Source organism: Buteo buteo, chromosome 11 (assembly GCF_964188355.1).
Source record: "Buteo buteo chromosome 11, bButBut1.hap1.1, whole genome shotgun sequence".
Classification (NCBI taxonomy): Eukaryota; Metazoa; Chordata; class Aves; order Accipitriformes; family Accipitridae; genus Buteo; species Buteo buteo.
In genome coordinates, this window is record NC_134181.1 from 14,845,325 (window position 1) to 14,861,961 (window position 16,637).

Genomic DNA, 16,637 nt, shown 5'->3' on the forward strand with positions numbered 1-16,637 from the left:
CGAGGTGTTAATAGCAACTTTATTGTTTCACTGGTGCAAAAAATCATGATACTGAATAAACTTGTGTAATGCATTTTCCCCTAAATTTACAGTAATGAAGGTTATACATATCTATATAGATTGCAAATTCTCTATTTTTATACTATTTGGAACAAAATTATCTTGATAAATATGCCCTGTGCAGAGTACTGGCCCTCACTGAATGTCACAGAGCCTTAATATGCAAAATATAACTTCTGTTTTTGAACATGGTACTTTAAAACTCTCCAAACATGCATTAATATATTCTAGTTTTTAGGGAAAAATATTACACTTAGTCTTAACTTGCATTAAAAGAAAAGCACAAGCAGAATCTGACATACAATAATCCCAAAAATCTGATGGTCTGTAAGGATCAGACACAGTTTCAGATGACAGTCACTGCCAGTTTAGAACTCTAGTGCTACAGAAGCAACAGTGAACAGACAGAAGAGAAATCAGAACCGAAGAGCCCTACCATGTCACATGGATTTCAAAGAAAGTTTCAGCCATGCTAACTGATGAAACCTGTAGTTGCTAGTCCAACCTTTCAAATTTGTTAGAGTACTCAACACAAGTGTTTGAAGTGCCAGACTGAACACATGAATGTTAACTTAACTTGACATTTCTGAAAGGCACAACCTATGAATCTATCTTAAAAAAACCATATGGTATGTAAATGAAAAGAAATAAGTACAGTGTGTATCTTCCTAAATAACAAGACCTTCATAAATTGGCCCCTCAGATTCTGGTGATTCCCTCCTCAGACGCAAGTGCTCCAGTGTGTTGTGAAAGTGTTTGTTAATCTGTTCTGTTTCTTCAGTAGACTCAAGGTTTGGGAGATCTTCTCTTATCTTCTGTATAAGCTGATTCAAAACCTGAATTGTCACCTACAGGACAATATAAACAGAACAAAAGTCATCAGCAAGACCTGTGCATAAGTGCATAGACATTAGTTTTAACAGGCTCGTTTCTAATCTATTGGTATTTGGACAGTTCTTAAAAATATGGGTAAGACTGTATGCAGACAAACTGTTGGAGACTGCCTTCTCTTGCTCCTCATAGGACCATTCTGATTTCAGAGTTTTGTGGAAACTCCCCCCATCCCAGCAAATGTGAAGAACTTTTAAGTCATGAACCTGCTAGCTTTGTAAGTTTCACCACAGCATTTCTCTCCAGTCTATTCAATACAAATTTTAAAAGCTTTAAACAAATAAAGCACCTAATCAGATTGTCTATGCACTCTAACATAATTGTTTCTTGTAGAAGTCAGTCAGGATGGCAATATCAGATTTAAAGTTATTCTTGGTGACCAAGTCATTACCTTGGAAAGTATGGCTGCCCATGGTGTTAAGTCCAGCACTACACAGACCACCACAGCACAAAATGCACCACAGACCACCACTATATCCAGAGACTATTTTTACATCTGCCAAGTGCTTTGAAATTCAAAGTTTTATTTTCATCTCCATCAGATACAGCATCTCCTACACTAAAGCACTACTATAGCAGGAAGCCAGTTCAGTTGTTGGAAAGTCAGCAAATCCCTAAAATCTCTTTAGACATTCTCTCAGAACTACAGGGTAAAAATTAACATCTTCTGTTGATCAAATGATGACATCAGATGGGATGTTGATCTCTACTTGACCAAGCAGCTTTTTCAAACTGGGTAAGTCTACTAGTTATCTGCTACCAGAAAATGTATGAGGTAACAATCTCAGATTTCAGATGCAGAATTTAAGCTGGTACATGAGATGTAAACTTTAATTTCAAGAAATAGATAGGACACCAACCATTTGTGGTGTGCTCGGCAGTGACCTTGAACAGCTGTAACAATTTTCTTTCCCTTACGTACATATTAAGTTAGGTACCTCTAAAGTTAGAATCTTACTACTTTCTCATATAAGTCCCAGTAAGTTTTCATTTAATAAATATTTCAGGTATCCAAGTCTCACAATATTTAAGTTCATAACTAAACTGCCAATGTTTGGTGTTTTCCCCCATGTACAAGAATGAACTTTTATCGACAATTTTACTAGTATATCAAGAATTGACTACTCTGTTGTTATTACCAGAACTTGTGCATCTCATGAGAGACTACAGAGCAAGTTGAAGAGACATGATTTGGGGCAGAAGGGTGAATTAAAAGCTTAAAGAAATGCTCTTTAAAACAGATGCTATGGAAAGAATGCATTTTCACTCACCGCCTCGTTTTCCTTTTCATAAAAATAGATATATCTGTTCAGAATTTCTATGAAAAGTTGGACTTGCAGAGAAGGATCCATGCACTGATTTGCTATCTTCAGAGCCTTCTTTAGGCATTCCATCACTCTTTTTCCTCCATGAAGCTAGAAGGAAAAACCCAAAAGTTACAAGAAATAAAAGAACCTTAGGAAGCTCCAGTATCTCTTCCCTTCACACATATATGGCATTTCCTGGTGGTCCACCACAGAAACGCAGACACACACAAACTGTGGAGAACAACCTGTCACTGAAAGCTTACCTTGCCTCAGTGCCACGAATTTTAAGTTTTGCCAAATCAGGCAATAACATGAACAGTTGTTGAAAGCCTTCAATTATGAGATCAATGAACTGAATTTTGTAGTAAGTACACTAATGCATACTTCAAGAAACAGATTTCAAACACTGCTCTTCACAACTGCTTATGTGACAAGCCTTGAAGAACACACAATTTGGGTTTTTTTCTACATTTATCTTCAACAACTTGTATTGTTAATTTGGAAGTTTAGTAGTTCACATGCAAACACAGTTATTATAATAAACACATGCAAAATGCAGACTGTACTTTGACAGCCAGTCTTAAACTAGTTTACACTCCAAAGCTTGCACGGTACTTCAACCCTTAAATTTGGGGTTTCTCCATTTTTGTATTTATGCATCTTATGCTGCAGTGATATTTAGAAGCTTCATTAGGACAGTATTAGGACACATTCCAACTAAATCTACATCAGTAAGTGATATATCTACTTTAGAAGTGCCTTCAGAAGAAAGGCAGAACTATGTTACTGAGGTAGGATGTGTTACACTGCTGTCGCTTTGTTCTTACCTCCTCTCCATTCTTGTCAGTATTTCGGCCAGACCAAAACAGATGGGCACAAGTGCTCACAGCCCGGCATTGGTCTGGCTTCTTAAGGAGCTTAGAGGCTGCCAGCGCACACTGCGTCCTCAAAGGCTCATGGTTCTCCTCACTGAAGCACTTCATCCTCTCAAATGTCCCAATTATCAAGGTGATTGCAGCCAGCTGTGCTTTTGAATCACTGATTTCATCTTCATAGAGAGAGAAGGCCTAGTCAAGGGAGAAGCAAGACTCTTAATTGCTGCTTTAGAACACATCAGAAAAAAAACAAAAAAAACCCCAACCAAAACCAACAAATCACACCTGCTAGTGACATGGCAGGAAAGTGTCTAGTTTTACATTTGCTAAAAGCTTCAGGCAGCAAAAAAGATCTTTCACTGAGAGTGTCAAAATCAAGTTAAATCCACAGACTGGAAATAAGTCTCACAAGAAATACTTCTTACTTAAGTGGTCATAGTAAACAAATGTGATGCTACATATAATCTGAAGATTGAGTTTTTCCTCATTTCAAGCATCTGTTCAAATACAGAACTCCAGTAGCAGAAATAGTCCCTGAAAAGGATTTGGTTCTTTGAAACACACAAAACAGTAGAGCAGAAGTTGAGTGGTAGGTCAGTGACCACACAGTAGGTAAGAAAAGTGTTTGCACTGCTGCTACGTGGCTGAAGAGCCTTGAGAGAACACACAAGACTAAAAATCTTGAATCATATCTCTAAGAGAAGGTAAATAATTGTCACACTGCTCTTGTCTTCAGAATTGTGCTACAATAGCAACTGATACAAGACAGTGAGGAAAAGCTGAGGTTATCAGCAACTCAGTCTAAGAACGTGCATTAGTAGCAGTATTAGAGGAAAGATTTAGGACAAAGCTTGCAATATGGATAACATTAAATAAATTAGTTCTCTATCTGATGGGAAGGTTTTTGGAACAAGTAAGGCTTAAGACCAAGTAACAGGTTTAAATGCATTCTCAGAGTAGTTTATAATAGATTTCAGTACAAGGATTTTAATTAGCAAAGCCCAGCATGGCAGTTGTGAACACTGCAAATTTTAGAGAACTTCCGAAGAGTGCTTGTGGTCAGGGCAATACCAGCTAGGTAACAGGAGCTGGGAGACAGTCTTAGAAGCAGTGAAGGAGTATTTTATGTTTAGAAAGCTACACTCCTCCAGTGAACCAACTATGCAAGTAGGAGGCAGCATTGCAACATACCACATGTTGTCAGACTGAGTATTCAAATCAGTAGTGATGGAGCTTAATTGCACAGCAGCCTGGGAAGCAAGAATGAAGATAAGGAGTTTCTACCTAGTAGCATTAGCTGTCAATTGTTTCAGATGTTTTAATCACACTGGATGGCTCAGCATTCAGGAAACCTACCCAAGCCAAATTTAAGGTAGCACAGGACAGTAATAGTTGGATGCTCACCTGGGACATGAATTCATAGGCCACAGTTTCATGATTTTCAAAGCCAATCTCTCCTGCAGCCAGTGCTCCTTGTAGGAAGAGGCGAAGAGGTAGCTCTGCCAGTTCTGCTTTGATCAGAGCACTGATGGTCTGATGAGCAAACGAGAAGATCTTCTGGCACTTCTTTTCCCATTTGTCATCCTAGAGAAGTGAAACAAGTCAAAGTTTGAACAAGACTATTGCTATAAGGAAAAGAGAATTTAAACTGTAATAAGATCTGTCAAGTACTCCCGTCTGTTGTCTTCTGCATGCCACTCCAGTCACTGATTTACTGAAGTAGTAGTGAGTGCCCTAGCAGTATTGTGTTGACCTCAGTGGGTCTTCAAAGTATTTCTTCCATCTACAAAAAGTTCACACCCATTTTTCCTACCAGCTCATAGAAACCTTCCTCAGAAGTCTACACTGAATTGCAGTTACTACAGCTATGCTTAGAACATAACTGAGCAAAAGCCTAGTTAGCTAAGTGGAGAAAAATTCTGTTCAGTCTAGAGCATCAATCAGAAGTGAAAGAGAATTTTAAAACATTCATTTTGAGGATTGTTTTAACAAACAGCATTTTAACTTATTTCACCACAATAAGGGAAAATACATATTTAAGCTAGCTCAATCAGAAAGCATTAAAGGGCCAAAATGGATAAGTGATTTTTTTTTTTTTTTAGCATGCACTTTTGCAACTACCATGTAAGTTAACCTACAAAGAAGCACTTGCTTTTACAAACATTAAAATAGTATAGCTACAGACTTAGAAGTTGATGAATTTCAATATCTAGATTTAAGTCAGTTTCATGCCATCACTTGCAGTATCATAGTTCTCTGGTCTCCATGTAAAACCACATATCAGTCACCTTCATGAATAAACACAACTAGCCAATTTCTGCTTCATCATTCCTCAAGTGCTGAGGTAATTTAATATGAATTGATAAAAATCCTCCCTAAATTAGAAAGCATTCACACCTCAAGTAAAAAAAAAAAAAAAAATCTGCCTCGAGCAAAAGAAACCCTAGCATTCTGTATCAAGTCTTAGCATACAGACAAAGTCTTAGCCAGACAAAATGCATTTTTAAGAAAGCCACAAAGAAGCAAGTATACAAGAGTTACCTATAGGTCAGCTTACCACTTTGGAGTTCTCTTTGTAGCGAAAAGCAAGCTGGTATGCAGCAAAAACCAGTGGTGGCAGTGTAAAACGAATACGTTGGTTCCCACCTGCACCAAAGTGTTTCCGAGCAGTATTTAGGATCTGAAACAGAAGCACTGTAAGCTTAGAGAACTCTTGAAAGAGGTGTCTTATTTGGCTCCAACTTAATGTGCACTCTATGGAACAAGAGCATCAGAAAGACATGGTGTTAGCATCAGATAAATTACAGTATTTTGGGGGAAGTACATGCAAGTTGATTTACTTGAATTAAATTTGTGCAGTGTCTGTAGCTTTTTATGTGGTATTTGCCCAAAGTTTTCCTACAGCTGCTTAGTAAGTGTTAGGCAACGCTTGTTGTACTGTATTAGCTGCAGATACATTTTGGATTGTTCAGTGAGATGGAAGTTGCCTGAGCTTGCATTTAATAATGACATCGGATACATTCTGTCCTCAACTCAATAGAAGCTACAAAAAGGACTATTCTTTCTTAACCTGTAAGAAAGTAAAAGAAAGAAATCAAGTTTCATGAAATGAAACACATATGGCTTCTCATACTCTGAGAGAAAGACTATAGTGCCACATTCTGGTGGCCACACCTGCAACTTTTGCCATTTTCCCCTAGTTTTAGTTTTTCATTATGCTTATTAATGACAGCTTCTTTTATTGCCTTTCTCAGTTTTGAGCACAAGCTGCACACACAACATGAATGTGATACTTTTCTGCCTATCACCCTTGTTCTAAACCTGTGGAGAAAGACTATGGAGCTCTACTTGTTTGTACTGTTAGCTTCTACTTTTGCCCTTATTTTGGGATTATTTCTACCTATTGATAGAGTTAGTCATGTATTCTCATAACTAGAATTCTCTGCATCATTTAAAGTGAGATACTGTGAAAGAGCTGTTAAAATCCTATAGCCTCGGATTTTCTCCTACTGTTTCTGTAATGTAGGAAAATTTGATACAAGCATTTGCGATGCTCATCAAGAAGCTATTAAGCATTTTTACTAAAAGGTGTTAAGTAGCTTACAAAATTCTATCCAAAAGACAATTTGACAACTCCTATGATGGCATTTAAAGGTGGTCAATCCAATTAAAGCTAAGTATTGCTAGATGAGAAAGACAACAGCCTGATATGCAGAAGCTTTGCAAAAACAGCTTCAACACCTCTAGCTATGCAAAGTCTTTTGGACTAAAAATACATTAACTCCCTTAGTGCCAGCATCCCTTTGAGGAAAGTTTTGTTCTCTATTAGCAAAAAACCCCCACATGGTTATCTTGGCTTTTCCTGTATGAATACGGTACTTGCTAGCTGCAATCAACCCATATAGTTCTTGAAATTAATAAGAACCTGGTTGAGCTTCCTGCCTTACTCCAGCAATATTCAGAAATAACACAGTCAATGAAGAGCAGGTCCTGAAACACAACTGCCTCCAATCCTTGTACGGGCCTTAAAGCTATGCTTCTCCCCATTACAGAAGTTGCAGCAAAGCTCTACATTTCAAGCAAGAAATTTTTATACAATACTTAAACCCAAGCTAAATGAATACCAGTGATTTTATGTGTAGCTTCTCCTGGATTACATTGGTCTATTCTCACTGTTTATACAGTATGATATTGCTGCAACTTTAAAACTAAGTCAGCCGATTGTATTTCAGGCATGCTAACTGTAACTTCACAGTAGTCCCTACTCAGGTCTGAGCTCTGACTAGAACTAAATCTAGCTGCTGCAATCTGTAACAGCATCCAACTTCAGTACATCTTCTGCCAGCTTCTCCAATGGATTTTGCAAAGACAGAATATCCCTGTCCCTCTGCCCCCAACACACTTCTCAATATAGGGAGATCATTTAAACTTGAAATAAACTAAAGCCAGAAATAGCAGATTAACTTCAGAAAGCTACATAAAGCTTTGATGGATCAACTCAAACTGTTACAAGTAACAAAGCATGAGTTTCAAGGCCTATCAAATCTGCTATTAAGGATGGACCAAGCAGAGAGGAAAAATATTTGTAACCACATGCTGTAAGACCACCATATACCTACACTAATTAAAATCCCTGAGGCCAAACATATTCGCTGTACTTTCTGAGCTTTTTTGTGTATTTTGATACCAAGAGAATGCAAATGGCACAGTGCTCCAAATTCCACTTGCTGCTTTTTAGCTAGACAGTTAAATAAAGTTGTCAGAATGTTAATTAAGAGTTACCACAAACTAATATATTTGCATCCAAACTGCCACCTCATGGGACTAGAAGTTTAAATCCACAAATGTTTTTAAGCCCTTGCCTGCTTTTCCAAATAAACAACATTTCATACTACCATTAAAGGTGTCATACATAATGTTTTCTGAGTTTGCAGTGCCAGAGCAGTGATGTCCCAGCTCCCAGCTACACTAAATTCTTGTATAGTAAATAATGCACGAACTGACAGTTCAGAGAGCACAAGCATTCAGAAGCACTGATCAACATACCAGATACTGTTGGTCAGGGTCATCTGAACGCAAAAGATGAATAAATCTTCCCACAAGACTCTGCTCATCAGCAAAATCCTCGGGGTCAGGATCTTCAGCAGGCTGATCCGGTTGATCCTGGATCAGTGTGGATACCAAATTCATGATAGCATCAACCTGTTAAAGGCAATATAAACTCTGTTTAAACCAGAGTAGTCTATAAGCATAAGTTGACAGCAGCTGGGAACACCTTTACAGCCATTCATAGCGCTGACAAAGCACTAGGAAAGTCTATTAGATGGTGATACTTTAGGACATATTTGCCTTACTCCCTGAAGAAGGGTCCCTCTTAGCACAAGTGGGACAGCATAGCAGTACAGAGGAAATTCAGATTCCAGAAGTACCATCCAGCCTTCTTTAGGTAATAGGCCTAGTCTTAAGGGTATTCAGGGTCTTTGTTCAAACCTAACAGAAGTAGTCCCTAGGATGACATTAGGTAAGATGTGACAAGATATCTAAGAACACGGGTGGAAGAACTACCAAGTGGGATAAAGCCTCTACTACCAAGATGGGGAGGCGGGGGCATGCAGGGGCATGAAGGCTAGGAAACAAAGCACACCCTGCATGAAGTCACCTAGTATGTGTTTTCAAGTCTTCAAACAGTAGTTTAAATACCTACAATTTCAAGTTAACTTATGTCATACCTGTTCTTGGGACACAATTTCTGTGTTATAATCCAATACATTGCTAAGCACGTAACAACTCATGCTCTTCCTGGACTCGTAATCAAAGTATTCAAAGAGTGGGTGAAAATGTTTTAGTTTCAGAACTGTCAGGATATTGTTGTAAGTATCAATAGGGATTTTCAAAAGTCTAGTCAGCTCCTTTGAAACAGCACTGCTTGTTGCAATACTAAAAGAAAACACATGCAAAAACCACAATTAATCAATAGTTCACATATGTAGACTGATTCAAAGTCTGCCTCAATACCAATTCTGATATATACCACAACATCTAAGCAACTTGCTGCTAGGGAGAAAGGAAATAAAGCATCAAAACAAGTCCTATCTTGCTCTTTAGGATGTACAGTGGAAACTGCACGTTTTCAGTTGCTGATCGCAGAAGCAGAGGCTGTGGCTGCAAATTCAGCAAGAGAAGAACTCTAGAGTGCTGTAAGGGATGAATAGATAATGACTACACACAGCTTGGCATATATGTTGTGTAGCTGTACAGTTGCGCAGTAGGATTTATGCACAGGTAAGCAAGTCCTGGTTAGTCAGTAGTTTATCATGATCCTCTATAGCTTGGCCCAAAAGCAGTAACCTCTCACATCCAAAGCACATGTCTCTGCTATCTTGCCAAACGTGGTGAAATGTAGAAGTCTAGATTTTAGAGTATTAATTGCCACTCTAGAGAGAATGCAAGAGACACTTACTGTTCCAGATTAAGTTTATTGAATATTTCCACGGTTGTCTCCAACACCTTATCAACATAGTCAACACGGTCTGGATAGCATTTCATAGCCAAGTTAATGAGAGAAACTTGCAAAGATACAACATCCTCTGAGGGCATGTCCTGGCGAGACTGTAATTTGAGACAGCACTGAGTTGATAAAAAAAGCACGTAACTTTGCAAAAAAACCCCCAAAACTGCATTCAAGAATACCCAGCATACCTGTATTACAGTAGCAACCTGTTGTGAAAAGATGTCAAACAGTTTGATATCTGCTGGGATACCAGGTCCATCTTCACGATGTGCAAATAAAGCTAACCTGGTAACAGATAAAGGAAAGAAGCTTGGTCAGCATAGTTTTTCCACTCCTCAGATACAGGCCAGAAAGAGATACTGGCAGAAAAAGCAAGTCCTTCAGGTATATTTGCAAGTTCTATTGCAAGCAAAAAGGAAATTAATGGAAGTCAGAAGCCTTAAGAGCAACTGAGCCTGGTAAATAACAGCCCTGGAAAGAATGCTGACAGAGATGGCAAGATGAAGAAGAGCAACAAGGACGTTTCTCATAATCCATGTTCTTCAGCTAGCAGCAAGTGTTCTGTTCTTTCCAGCAGAGTAAGAGGTATAGAGTAGGCTGATGGAAGAGCAAATATCCTGTATCCATTCAGTGATATTACTGAATTTAGACATCCAGTAGCATTCCTGCAAAACAGTCTCCAGAGAAAAAACAGAAATCTGCTGACTTAACTATGCTTTGTCTCCAAAGATAGACCAACATGTTTGCGACTTCCTCTGTTTGCAAAGAGCAAAATACAAAGTAAATTTGAAGTGGAGAAGGGTACTTTTTTTTGAAAAAAAAAAAACAAAGCAAGAGATTGCTATCTAGCAAGCACTCAAAAGTTGTTGTAGAGCTATCTCTTTCTATAACAGGAGAAAGTCATGCCAACCACCGTTTCTGCAGAAATCAGATACAAGAAGAATTACTATAGGAAGGCTAGCACCTTACCAAAGCTGCAGCTTAAAAAACTCAGCATTGTTACCTTTACTTTCTAATTGTTGAGAGATTATTCTGTTCTGAATTAGAGGAAGACCTACAAACATATTTAGGAGAAGGGACACAATTAAAATTCAAGTTATTTCTTACAGGGTTTCTAAACTTTGATTCTGAATGAACTTTGGGTTTGAAACAAAAAGGCAGGTAAGAAGAGGTTGAGGTGCCAAAACACTTCACTAACAGGAAAAAAAGATGTTGAACTACTCTTAACATTTCATTAGGGTGGTAACAAGCAGACCTTCTAAAGCCTGGAATAATCACTGCCTTTTCTCAAAGGGACAAGGCAGCTTTTTGTGGCAACAGCTCAGAGGGTAAGGCCAGCACACTACAAAGTATGATTAAGTTGCAGGCAGATGGCAGCATAATTAACAGCTACAAATGGTTTAGTAAGGCAAGAAAGATCCCAAAGCAGCAAGACTATTTGCAGAAAAATTCCTTTAACAGGAAAGCACCACAGGAATAGGCACTGAAGCTTCACAAGCTTCCTCAGCAGTCACTGATGTTCAGTTTCAATTATGCCATGCCAGCTGAAATAAAGATGAGAAACCCCAACAGGCACTTATCTGTATGGGGCAGATTCACATCTTAAGTACACAATACCAAAACACAAAACAATTGCTCGTAACAACTCCAATCCAAACAGAAGAGCAACATCTTCCCTACACGCATGGATTCTGTCGTGGTTTAACCCCAGCCAGCAACTGAGCACTATGCAGCTGCTCATTCACTTCCCCCCCTCACCCAGTGGGATGGGGGAGAAAAATCTGAGAAAAAAAAAAGTAAAACTCACGGGTTAAGAACGGTTTAATAGAATATAAAAAGAAGCAGCTAATAATGATAATGATAACACTAATAAAGTGACAGCAGTAATGATAAAAGGGTTGGAATATACAAATGATGCACAGTGCAATTGCTCACCACCTGCTGATTGACACCCAGTTAGTCCCCAAGCGGCAATTCCCCCACCCCCACTCACCCCAGTTTATATACTAGATGTGACGTCCCATGGTATGGAATACCCTGTTGGCCAGTTTAGGTCAGCTGCCCTGGCTGTGGCCTATGCCAACTTCTTGTGCCCATCCAGCTTTCTCGCTGGCTTGGCATGAGAAGCTGAAAAATCCTTGACTTTAGACTAAACATTACTGAGCAACAACTGAAAACATCAGTGTTATCAACATTCTTCTCATACTGAACTCAAAACACAGCACTGCACCAGCTACTAGGAAGACAATTAACTCCATCCCAGCTGAAACCAGGACAGATTCCAAGAACAGATCCACTCATATCCTCCAACACTTGCAGTAACATTACAGTCAAAAGCACGAGTTGCCATACTAGAAAGAAGATAATCATCACACTGCCACCTTTCTACCCTTGTCCTGTAGCTAAATGAGAAGGTTCTGGAAGACACTATTAGTGGCCCAACAAAACATAGTAGCATTAAGTCTAGGAGGACAGCAGGTTCACTGCTAGTCAGTTGCTTACTGTTGTTCGTAACAGTAAGAATAGAAAACTTACTGTGGAAGTAATACCAAAGCTGTTGAAGTCCTCTAAGTAGACATGACAGCAAAAGCTACATGAGGAAAACCTTCTTGCAAAAATTATAGCTACACACTAATGTAAGAACCTAGCAAAAGATGACCTCTGTTGAAAGTAGTCTCAAGATATTAGATTGTTTCAGGCAATGCTTCTTGGGATTTTGGGGTTTTGTGGGTTTTACAGGTTTTTTGTTTTGTGGTTTGTTTGGTTTTTTTTTAAAGCTAACAAAATTATGAAAAATCTCAGCCACGGCAGCAAAGTGTAGAAAACCAATGAATTCCTGCGAACATCTCTAGGTGAAGGCAGAGATGCTTCTCTGCCAAATGCACAAATACTGAAAGATACTCCACTAAGACTGAAGTCCTGAACAAATAGATCTGATGTAACCTGGAGAAAACAAACTACAGATTTGTTAAGTAAAAAATTCAAGATCCTAAGTTATACCAGTTATACATAACATATATGCTCCATCTCCAGGCATTAGAGAAGATAAAGAAACAAAGACACAACCACCCTACTCATTGCTGAATGCCAGTGGGACTCAAGACCTCTACGGTTACTGAAGTCCATACAGTGGTACATGGACCAGATACACAAAGGTACATATATCTGTGTGCAAATGCGAGGACAAGGCTTTTTTGAAGCTTCAAAAAGTCCACTTTTTGAAGTAAGTGCACTTCCTTTCTGCAATACTCACTGATAATCTGTGTTCTTTTGTTTCAGGATACAAATCAAAACTTCAGTTCCGATTTCTCCCTCACATCTGAATTCAGTGAAAGCAGTTTTAAGCAGCACCTCCACAGTAAAAACATACTTTTGGGAGAACAGGCAGGAAGCTAGTGGTAAACTAAGAATAAGAAAGTAGTTCCATTTCATACTAGCTCTATTCTGAAGAGGCATATGTTATGTTCTTTGATCAACATTGCAAGGCAAAGTATCCTTTATATGTGATTTAGCCATTAGGATCTTCAAGTTTTCAAGAGATAGCTATGACCTAGATATGGCTGTCAAAGCAGAACACTGCTGCCACTTTAGTTCAGAAACATAAAAATGGTCAATACTAAATGAGTTGTTTCCTGGCTTAATCTGTTTACAGGTTTCAATCAGTCCTTAAAGCAAGGTTTCATCAGAAGCTGTAAAAGCAGAGTCCAGACAGCAGAAGCTATAGAAATAATATTCTTCACAGCCTTAATTACAGCTGATAGAAAGACATAGAAACAGTGAAGTTAAGTGATATAAAAAATTGAAAGCTTCCAAGTGCTAAAAGAATTATCATCCGCTTGTGCACAACACAAACTTAATTTTGAGCCAATTTCCACCCCCTTTGGTCACTCACCTGTCAATTAAAGCAATAATTATATTTTTCACATTCACATTTTGGTGCAGCTCAGCACAGGCTCTGAGAAATGGGTTCAAGGTTTGGAGGTGAAATTCATCTGGGAAAACCTGAAGTTTTAGATCAATAGTCATCAAGTTATAAACTGAATTTGCCCATTGTTACACAGCAGTAAAATGCAACAGTAATTCTAAAGCAGACAGCCACATAATAAATACAGTCTGGCCTACGAATGCTTTAGGGTTCCCCAAGCTGACCTTGACTGGGTAAATGCATGAAGCAAGAGATGCAAGACAAATGGATAACTTCAGGGCCCAGCTACCTATTACAATTCATACTGCAGGCACTGCTGCTCAGATGTTTACAAGCTTCCGCAACAGAAGGAGCACAAAATAGATTCGTCTCCACTCTGCCCACCTGGTATATGGGCAGAGAAATACAGGACAAGCCACTATGTAAGAGTCCTAGTGACGAAGTTTTCCAGTTCATGAGGAAGAGGTGAAAGTAGCCCGAATCTGACTAAAAGTATAGGACTAAGTGTCCCCATGTCCCATCACTTGATTGAGTGAATTCAGGCAATTGAATTTAAGCAACTCACCTGTATGATGCACTCCATGAGGTACTCCTGAGCTAAAGCATCTCTACAGTTCACAACTTGCTCCAATATTCCAGGCAGAACAATCTGGAATAGGAAAAGTAGTCTTGCAGTGATTTTACAATTACTTTCTAAGTTTATATGCAGACATACATATGTGTTTAATCCAAGCAGAACAGTATTTCTAAAATTTCTCAGCTTAACCTTTACATAAAGGCTTCCTCATAAAAAGTCCCATTTTTCAGCAGTTCCATCCTTCAGAGGAAAAAAAATCTACTGGTCTCAGACACCTGTCCTTTTTGTACATTATACAACCTGCAAACTTTGATTTAGTAAGTCAGTGCTACTAGTTTTGCTGGCACATAGCACTACTCAGGGTCTCAGCAATACCGACCAAAATAATTTTCAGCAGCGATATGGTAAAACTTACCAAGGGACAGACTTCTAAATTATATATTTGCTTGACTATCATTTCATGTAATAATAGTTCTCTTGAATGCTTTGGGAAACATAGCTTCATTTAACTTGTAAAGTCTATCATAGAACACTGTATGTGTACACATCCCTTAAAGCAACTCATTATTCTATAAGTAAAATGGGAATCAGGAATAAAAGTTTTAAAATCTCTTGTTAATGTTACAGACAAGCTTATAGGAAAAATGCATAAGCCATGTCCTTAGCCTCACAACACATTATACAGCTTCATTAGCATTCAGAACTTTTCCTCAGGTGAAGAGTTCGAGAAGCACCAAGATTACTGGACTTTTAGCATAGCTGTAACACTTCAAGCTGCTGATCTGAAAGTCCAAACTGGTTTCATTTGGAAAAAATTAACAGAAGTCATAAGGATGGACAGACATCCTACCTGCTTATATCGCTCCACATTAACACCTTCCAACTGACTGAGGCGAACCAGGTTTGTTCCTACTAGGATTCTCAGCTCCTGCCTTTCTCGCTCCCTTTTCTCTCTGTCCCGACTATGGCCCTGGTGTTGCATTCGCACCCAAAGTTTGTTCATCTCAGCAAAGTTCAGCAGCACAAAATCCATCGAATCACTGATGTCTCCAGTGGTTTCTTCACTGCAATTGAGAACAGGTTAGGAACAGGAAAAGCTTGTCAGAGGTATTCATCCTTCCATCCACTGGTGAACATCCAATTCTTAAGAAGGTAAGAGGGTGGGGAAGTGTGTGGTTCAATATCTGGGTTCATAAGAAAGGTTCATATCCTCATTTGTGAGAAACCTTAGTTCTGGAAGGGAATTCTTAATGGACCAAACACCCGTCAAAACTGTAGAGTTCTAACATATCTACTTCTCTCAAATCTGAAGAAAGTCATACAGAAAATTTAAATATGTTCTGTTAAAAACAGTAATTTTTAGAAGTTATAGCCCATCTTTCTTACTCTGCTTGCTCGCCTTCATCTGGTAAGATATTCCTGGTACACTGCAGTAGATAGTTTCTAAGAAAGAGGCCTCTAAGAGGATGCTGTACTCCACGGCACATCTCCACAAGGTCTTTCAAAATATCTTTCCTGGACTGTGGAAATGACTTGACATAGACAACTCCTACTGTTATCAGGAGATACCTGCAAAAGGCACAGAATCAAACAATAAATTGTAAAGTTACAATATCACACTCAAAGGCAACAATTTCCTTCTTTCATCCTGCCAGAATTACCAAAGCACAGAAAGCAATAAAATATCAGCTAGATCCCATAATTTGGGATATTTAATCAGCTTTCAACTCCTATTCTCCTCTGCTACAGAGCACAGTAAGTCTGCACAGCCACTTGACCACATTACAATGCTTTTATGCATTGTATGTGTAAATGCTTAGCATGCATGAAGTTCTGAACGCTCTCAGACTATCTTGTTTGTACCTCCAGCACCCCACTAAGCTGGAAAACAGCTCTAGCACATATAGATAAGTAACCTGTTATGGTGAGGCAGTTAAGCCTCTTTCACACTGTAGTCTAGCAGGACAGGTGTTATGCTCTTCGGAAATCCTCAAGCCTGTACTCATTCCATCAGCATCTCTATATTAGGCAACAGGTAGAAGAAACATGCAAGATGCAAAGGACTAGTACTCCAGTATACTTGGACTCCCCTTCAGCTTAAGGGAAAAAACATATAATGCTCAGAACCTTCACATATTCGGTTTAGAGGCCTCAACCCTCTCTGTATGTTTCTCTGCCTCGTGCATGGATGTGCACAGAACCTCCATGAAAGCACTAGAAGTGTTCATCAGGGAGAACCAGAGTCTACATCAAGCAGGTAGGAAGACAACTCAAATGATTATGCAGAGGGGTAAAGACATTGTGGTAGTCATTAGCCAAACTCCAGAAACTGCATGAGGGTGCAGCCTGGTGTCTCCAAAGCCTCTTCCTGGCATGAACATAAGGTCAGGAATTAAAAACTGTAGTACCAAGCAAAATCTGAGTCCTAAGTCTGAATATCTAGAAGATCTCCTCCAGCCCAATGGTCACATATTTAAAGATAAACCTTCCA

The 16,637-nt window shown here is 38.9% G+C and overlaps 1 protein-coding gene across 2 annotated transcripts in view; it reads right to left on the minus strand.

The window, feature by feature from the left end:
* The window catches only part of VPS35 (VPS35 retromer complex component), a 26,948-nt gene continuing 10,311 nt past the window's right edge, over window positions 1-16,637 (minus strand). For both annotated transcript variants that reach the window (XM_075040156.1, XM_075040158.1), the window contains exons 5-17: window positions 15,533-15,715; window positions 14,997-15,210; window positions 14,135-14,218; window positions 13,537-13,646; window positions 9,833-9,929; window positions 9,594-9,742; window positions 8,863-9,070; window positions 8,180-8,335; window positions 5,691-5,813; window positions 4,538-4,717; window positions 3,086-3,325; window positions 2,223-2,366; window positions 1-908 (exon numbers count right to left, since the gene is read on the minus strand). In XM_075040156.1, coding sequence (XP_074896257.1) covers window positions 729-908; window positions 2,223-2,366; window positions 3,086-3,325; window positions 4,538-4,717; window positions 5,691-5,813; window positions 8,180-8,335; window positions 8,863-9,070; window positions 9,594-9,742; window positions 9,833-9,929; window positions 13,537-13,646; window positions 14,135-14,218; window positions 14,997-15,210; window positions 15,533-15,715 — 2,068 coding nt within the window. In that variant the 3' untranslated portion in view covers window positions 1-728. The remainder of the gene's footprint in view (window positions 909-2,222; window positions 2,367-3,085; window positions 3,326-4,537; window positions 4,718-5,690; window positions 5,814-8,179; window positions 8,336-8,862; window positions 9,071-9,593; window positions 9,743-9,832; window positions 9,930-13,536; window positions 13,647-14,134; window positions 14,219-14,996; window positions 15,211-15,532; window positions 15,716-16,637) is intronic.